We start from the raw sequence: 6,837 nt of genomic DNA, 5'->3' as shown, positions 1-6,837 counted from the left end.
GAACTCCAGGGAAGGAGCTTGACTTTTTGGGTGCTAACCAGTTTGGCCATGACAACATTGTCAGAAGCTCAGCGAAGATAAGACTAGAAAGAAAGAAAGAAAGAAAGATAGATAGATAGATAGATAGATAGATAGATAGATAGATAGATAGATAGATAGATAGATAGATAGATAGATAGATAGATAGATAGATAGATAGATAGATAGATAGATAGATAGATAGATAGATCGAGTGAGTGAGGACTGATATGAAGGATCTTAATTAGGCTTACTGCATTCCACCATATCCAAACATGTGCATATACTCTGGACACTGATTGGGCAATTCATTTTTATTTTTTTTTATTCACTTTGGTTAACTTTATGGAAAATATATCTCAAGCACAGTCTTCCCTTAAACGCCACCTTATTCTTTTGCAAACATTAAAACCTTTTTTTTTTTGTCTCTAGTACGAAAATGAATAATAAAGTTACAGTCTGATCATTTTTAGAGTGACAACCTTGTGACGTCATAGACACTGCCTCTTAAAACAACCTGCATCTGCCGCTCACGTCTTTTATACAACTTTTTTTTACAACGCAAAAATACATACGGGACAACAAAGTTATCATTCGTGAAACCGATAGGTTTTATCACTATACTTTGATTTGTTTATTTGATAGATATTGTTCATGAAAGAAAGAAAAAAAGATACACTGCAGCTGTTTCGTGTCTTTTTATGTATTTATTTTCTTTGAACGGTGTTCGAGCGGGGAAGCATTTTACACAAATTAAACATGCTGCTGTGCTTCGCCCTATAAGCATCCAAGAAGCTGCCTGAGCTTGTCGATCAATTGGTAGAGTGGAGAAGCAGCAGCAGCAGCAGCAGCAGCAGCAGCAGCAGTTTGCGCGACAGTGGAGACCCGCAGTCTCGCTTGATTTCTGGATATTGGGGGACCTCTCTACCATGTCATATCCGCAATTTGGATATCCATATTCGTCTGCTCCGCAAGTAAGTTCACGCAACTTATTTCATGGAGAGAGAAAAAAAAAAAACATATTTGGGCTGAAATGACTGCGACTGGTTATGTGGTTTGGTGTTTTACGCACTTTACGCAAGAGTCTGGATGGGAAAGGTTTTTCTTTGCACTAATCTGGCACCTGCAAAGGTCGAAAACGGACGTGAGCGTAAAATAAAGAAGCGTCCAGTATGCTGTTGCCTGTATTTTAACGGACAAACAGACTTGAGTTGTCGGCAGCACGCCATGCACATGACAACTTGTTCAGTACAAGCCACGTTCATGTTCTAACTAAGCTGCTTTTTTTTTTTATTTTGGCTTTATGCCATTGACAGATGTTGTTCTTCGCCTCGATGTTTTGACCTCTTCACGTTATATCAAAGACGTGCATCCTTTTATGTTAACATTACAAGTCAACGCCTACCCATTAAGTTCGTTTCTTTTTTTTTTTCTTAGTACATGCATTTTTTTCTTATTTATTCACTATCAAGTCATTTCTGTTTAGTAGTTTCCCACTTATATGCATGAGTTGAAACTTGGTGTTTTTTTTTGTTTTTTTTTGGGGGGGGGGAAATTATTATTATTATTATTATTATGAAATGAGCTTTTCCGTATCCCTTCCGCGCAGTTCCTAATGACAAGCAACTCTCTGACCACCTGCTGCGAGTCCACCGGCAGATCCATCGCCGACTCCGGAGTGGCGGCGTCCGGGCAGACGCCGGTCTACTGCCCGGTGTACGAGAGCCGGCTCCTGGCCACCGCCAGGCACGAGCTCAGCTCGGCCGCCGCACTGGGCATGTACGGGAGCCCCTACACCGGCACTCAAGGATACGGCAACTACGTTACATATGGAACGGACGCCTCCGCGTTCTACTCGCTGGTGAGCGCCTTCGGTTTGTTTTTTTTCTTTTTTTTTTTTTTTTTGGGGGGGCATTGATGAATGGATCTTGCAGTCGCGCCTCTCTGTTTAACGAAGCTGCTACTGTCTGCATGCTGGCTTGGTGTTGCAGCATCTTCTCACTTCACGAACTCACATTCTGGTTCAAGATTTGTATTTTTTTTCAAATGCATTAATTGATGCAGAAAAAACAATAACAACTCAATTGTCAACTTCGTAAAAGCTTTATTTTCTCAGCGTAACATGCAATTGGATTACTTGTGAATGTCAAGAAAAAAAGAAATAAATCAATTAGTGGGGATTTATACATTAGTCTGAAGTGTTTGACAAAAGTTGAACAGACAAAATAATGCATGATGTTGTGTTATGAAAAATGTATTGCTCATTCAAAAGGGTCTCAATGTTCTTCTGAACACATTCTAAAGCACTTTTTACAGTGATTTTGTATGAATTCTGCTCTTAATATGGCACACATTTAGTAAAATATGATTTGGATGTTTTGAATGGCACCTCATTATTGATGCCCTATACTAAGAAACGAGGATGACTGTCCTTTGAACTGTATGCTCAGAAACCACCAAGTAAAAAAAAAAAAAATTATTATTACTGATTTGACGATTTTTACCGTTTTCTTGTGACCAAGTCAGTATTTTCCGATCAAATAAAATGATTGTCAAGTGTTTAAGTAACAGAGTCAACGTTCGCGTCCTTGTTTTCAATTCCAGCTTTATTTTCTTGTCCGCTTTACAGGGTACATTCGACACAAAAGATGCCACAGCCTCTGCACATGCAGGAATAACCCAAGCGACGGCCTACTACCCCTATGATCCCACCTTGGGACAATATCAGTATGACAGGTAATTTGTCTTTAGATAAATTCACTTGAAATTTGTGACCACTATTTTGTGTGTTCGCTTCTTTCGGAAGCACGCAAGGGCCCGTGAATGTGAAGTTATTCTGGAGATGTGTCGCAGAGTTGCACTGGGTTGGAAAACCTTTGCAAAAAGTTTGGGAATGACTTTAAAACACATGACAAGGGCGTTGAGGGTTACGCCGTTCAGGTTTTAGCTTGAGGGTCATATTGAAAAGGACTCAGGTTTGTAGTGTGATGAAAAGTAATGCCTGGATTTGAATACTTACAAACTTCTCGACATCAGCATGGCGTTTAACAGAAACATGGAACATTACTTGCACGGAAAGCATGGTATTATTGTTTAACTAAGCCAAAAGGGCATCTGCTTTTCCCAAATAGGCTAAATTCAGTGTAAACTATGTGAGGTGCACACTAGCAATAAAAGGCCAGTGTGTATCAGGCACTCGGATGAAGAAGGAGGCCTACAGCAGTTGCACTTCATCTGCCCGTCATTTTCCTGAGGGCTCATCACTACACACCCATGAAGCAATTTTACAATCTATTTTGTTTGCTCGAGAAGCAAACGGGATGAGGAAAGGTGCAGCTCTCTCCTTTTGATTCCCTTAGCAGTGCTTGACCCCCACTAAGCAATTCAAAGCAATAAGGCCTCATAAAAGGCTCCCCCGAGAGGAGTTTTACAGCTCTCTGCTGACTGACTATCAACACTGTGCATTTTAAATGTAGGGATATATTTGTGGGAGGAGGGCGGGAGGCAGACGAACCACACTTTGAAATTGCCTCCACAATACGTGACTGCTCCTTTATGGCTATGAATTGCTTTTTATTTTACCTCCTAAAAGTTATGAATGGCATGATCTTTGATGTGGTTACTGCTCTCATTGCTTTGCTTGGATGAATGTTTGAAACAAATGTGTAATCACTCACTCTTGTCTGATGCGGAAAACATCATATTAAACATAGTCCTAAAGTTTGCGCTCAATTGAAGTTACGGAAGCAGAACACATGCACTGTAGTATTTAAAGAAGAGGATGCGGATGAATGCACGAGTTGTGACATTCAAACACATTCCAAATGCTCTCATTGCCATTGTGGGTGTGTTCTCACGAGCAGATATGGTTCCATGGATGGAGGACCTAGGCGCAAGAACGCCACTCGTGAGACAACAAGCACCCTGAAGGCCTGGCTGCAGGAACACAGGAAGAACCCTTATCCCACCAAAGGTGAAAAGATCATGCTGGCCATCATCACCAAGATGACGCTGACACAGGTGTCCACCTGGTTTGCCAACGCCAGGAGGAGGCTGAAGAAGGAGAACAAGATGACATGGCCGCCCAGAAACAAGGGCTCCGAGGAGAAGCGATATGACGAGGACGACGACTGTTCTCAGGAGGAGCAGATTAAAAGTGAAAGTCAGGAAAATGGTCAGTGTCACCGCAGCAGTCGTGGCTCAGTCGTTTTTTGAAACGGTTTAGCAAAATTTGACAAGGGGTCTCCTGTTGACTGCCTACGATGCTTTAGTGTAGTTTAGTCTTGAGGTTTCTTTTTGGAATACCGATACGACTGTATTAGCTGCATGTCTGCAAAGTATTATTCTAAATCATATTGTACTGTATTATAGTAATTGTAAACATGTTTTAGTTTTGTGAAGTAACTGTAAAACACTATAACGATGTTGATTGAAAATGCAAAGACACCATATAAAAGTTAACAATAGTCATCGAATAAAAAAGATAAAAGAAAAATCTGTGTTGGCTTGTAAGGCTGATGTAGATCCCTTTAATTAATATCTTCAGTGGAGTCAAATGGATCATTCTATTGTGACAAAAGGAGGTCATCAGGTCTTTTTTTTTTAAATTGCTCTTTAATCAACTAAATAAGTACAATAAAGAAGGCTTTTTATGCTTCATTTGCTTTATAGAACAAAAATGGTTGATGGGTATTGGGCCCAACGTTTTTGGGTCGCCACTGCAATTAATGATTTATTTATTTTTTTATTTTTAACGTGCTGAAGAAAACAAACTGCTTTCATTCTGTGTAGAGAGGAAAGTGGCTTTGATCAGATAAGATGTCAGGATCCACTATCACTGGACTTGTATCATTCTGAATGGACTGAGAGTGGCTGATGCTGTTATCAGATACCTTGTCGTCATCCTTCATGCACTGACTGCCCGCATTCTCTTTTTTTCCCCCAGATAGTCGAGGTCAATCCAATAAAGATCTCCAGCTGAGCGACCTGGAAGACTTTGACACTCTGGAGTCAGAGAGTTCGGAGTGCGAGTTGAAGCACAGATACCACATGAACCCTCACATGACAACAACCGGCGACTGTCCCGCCGAGCACCTCATCAAAGACGGGTCCGTGAAAATGTCCGGCCCGGTTTCGCTCGGGGGGGAGCAGGACTTGAGTAGCAAAAGTTGCCTAAAAACAAACCAGGAGGATTTCCAGGCGGAAAGCAGAGCGCAACCAAAGTCTTGTTACAGCCAACAGCCGCAGCACCACATACTAGACGGCAAACCTCGGATCTGGTCTTTGGCCCAGACGGCGACCTCCTTGGTCCAGACTGATTACCCTTCCTGTATGCTGAGGTGTCAAGCACCCCCGTCCTCCTCGCTCAGCCCACCCCCTGTCGCTACCTCACCCGCCCCGGGCCTGGACCACAGGCAGGACTCGCCTGTCACTACACTGAGAAACTGGGTGGACGGGGTCTTCCACGATCCCTTGTTCAGGCACAGCACTTTGAGCCAGGCCCTGACCCACTCCACCGTATCCTGGAGCAGCAGCACCACCAAAGGATCCATCTTGGAGGCCCAGAGGAGTCCGGGGGTTCTGCAGCATGACCAGGACTCGTCCAAAGACACTGCCATGACTTTCAAAACTATTAACAAACTCTTTTGTTCGTAATAACACCAAAACAAATAATTTATTTATAAAAAAAAAAAAAAAGGACAAAAACACCTGGGATGGAAGCTATATGTCGCGTTTTTGCTGGTACATTCTTTAACACAATGAACTATTCCAATTGATCCAGATTTGTTTTTTTTTGTTTTGTTTTTTTCAACGCACGCGCACAAATGATCAAATTGTATAATATGTTTACATCTTGGGACAATATCTTGAGGTTTACAGTATTTATTATTTACTTTACTTTCATCCCTGTACGCATGCATATATAATTCAAATCATTTGGAGGATCACTATTAAATAAAATAAAAAGGTCTCACAGATGCTCAGCTCTCCGAAAGTTGGATGAGTTTCAACATTGTTCACTGAAAATAAAATAAAAAAACAGACAGTTCTGAGGAGAAATGTCCACAGATGCTAAGGAAGAGGGATTCCATGTATTAATTGAGTTTATTTAATGATTAAAACATGGAATTGTCTTCATCATTTTGAAAACAAACCTAAAATAAGCACAGCAGTCTCCTTAAAATGTCTCATTTCAAAGGCAAGCCCTCAAGACAGGCCAATATTAAAGCTGTGCCTCATTAATTCCATCTAAACAGGCTGTAATTGGGATGTAGGTGGACATTTTCCACGCCACCTCATTGATTTCCCCTCTCAACTCTCTCTGATATTCGCCATTCTCAACCTTGTCCATGACGCAGCTGTCAAACTGCTAAGTTATTCGCCACGCGTCCATTAATGGCTTCAGAAAAGGAGGTCCAATGAGATAATTGGAAGTTTTCGCTTTTGACACAGGCTCCTCAATTTCCCTCAGACGACATCCAGGAAGCAAAAGGTCTGGGTGTCGATTCTTCCTCGGCTGAAGAAAGTGAAAGGGAGGTACTCACGTTGTCTGAAAGTGAAAAGGGCAAAGGAACTCGAATTAGTTGTTGTAGATAAAAGGGCAAATAGAGGAAAAAGAGTCAAGGGTACTTGACAGTAATGGCGAAAGTGGAGCTCTCATGGGACTCTGTCCTAGAGGAGGCGGGGGTGTCGGGGGGCTTCAGAAATGAATTTCAAAGGGGGAAAACACATGAACAATTGAGGCCCCTTTTTTCCCTGCAAGGAAAAAAAAACTCATGGGATTTATTATATTTGCGAAGCAATAATAAATGTATTCCC

At 41.6% G+C, this 6,837-nt stretch overlaps 1 protein-coding gene across 2 annotated transcripts; it reads left to right on the top strand.

Annotated features, from left to right (window-relative positions):
• The first annotated feature begins 589 nt into the window (after nucleotides 1–589).
• Nucleotides 590–5,989, top strand: irx4a (iroquois homeobox 4a). Of its 2 annotated transcripts, none has more exons than XM_061776646.1 (5): nucleotides 590–992; nucleotides 1,628–1,879; nucleotides 2,648–2,754; nucleotides 3,882–4,192; nucleotides 4,964–5,989. In XM_061776646.1, the coding sequence occupies exons 1-5, from the start codon at nucleotides 948–950 to the stop codon at nucleotides 5,671–5,673; spliced, it is 1,425 nt and encodes a 474-aa protein (XP_061632630.1). In that variant the 5' UTR covers nucleotides 590–947; the 3' UTR covers nucleotides 5,674–5,989. The 2 variants fall into 2 exon arrangements, with proteins under 2 accessions (XP_061632630.1, XP_061632631.1); XM_061776647.1 differs by lacking the exon at nucleotides 590–992 and adding an exon at nucleotides 1,116–1,430.
• The last annotated feature ends 848 nt before the right edge of the window (nucleotides 5,990–6,837 follow it).

This window comes from Phyllopteryx taeniolatus, chromosome 6, assembly GCF_024500385.1.
Source record: "Phyllopteryx taeniolatus isolate TA_2022b chromosome 6, UOR_Ptae_1.2, whole genome shotgun sequence".
NCBI classification, from domain to species: Eukaryota; Metazoa; Chordata; class Actinopteri; order Syngnathiformes; family Syngnathidae; genus Phyllopteryx; species Phyllopteryx taeniolatus.
The sequence above is the reverse complement of the archived record's forward strand: the minus strand, read 5'-3'. Positions and strand labels throughout refer to the sequence as shown.

Coding starts and splice junctions, on each gene's coding strand:
- irx4a (XM_061776646.1), top strand. CDS start 948: ATGTCATATCCGCAATTTGGATATCCATATTCGTCTGCTCCGCAA. Junction 1,880..2,647: donor CCTCCGCGTTCTACTCGCTG/GTGAGCGCCTTC, acceptor TCCGCTTTACAG/GGTACATTCGACACAAAAGA. Junction 2,755..3,881: donor GGACAATATCAGTATGACAG/GTAATTTGTCTT, acceptor TCTCACGAGCAG/ATATGGTTCCATGGATGGAG.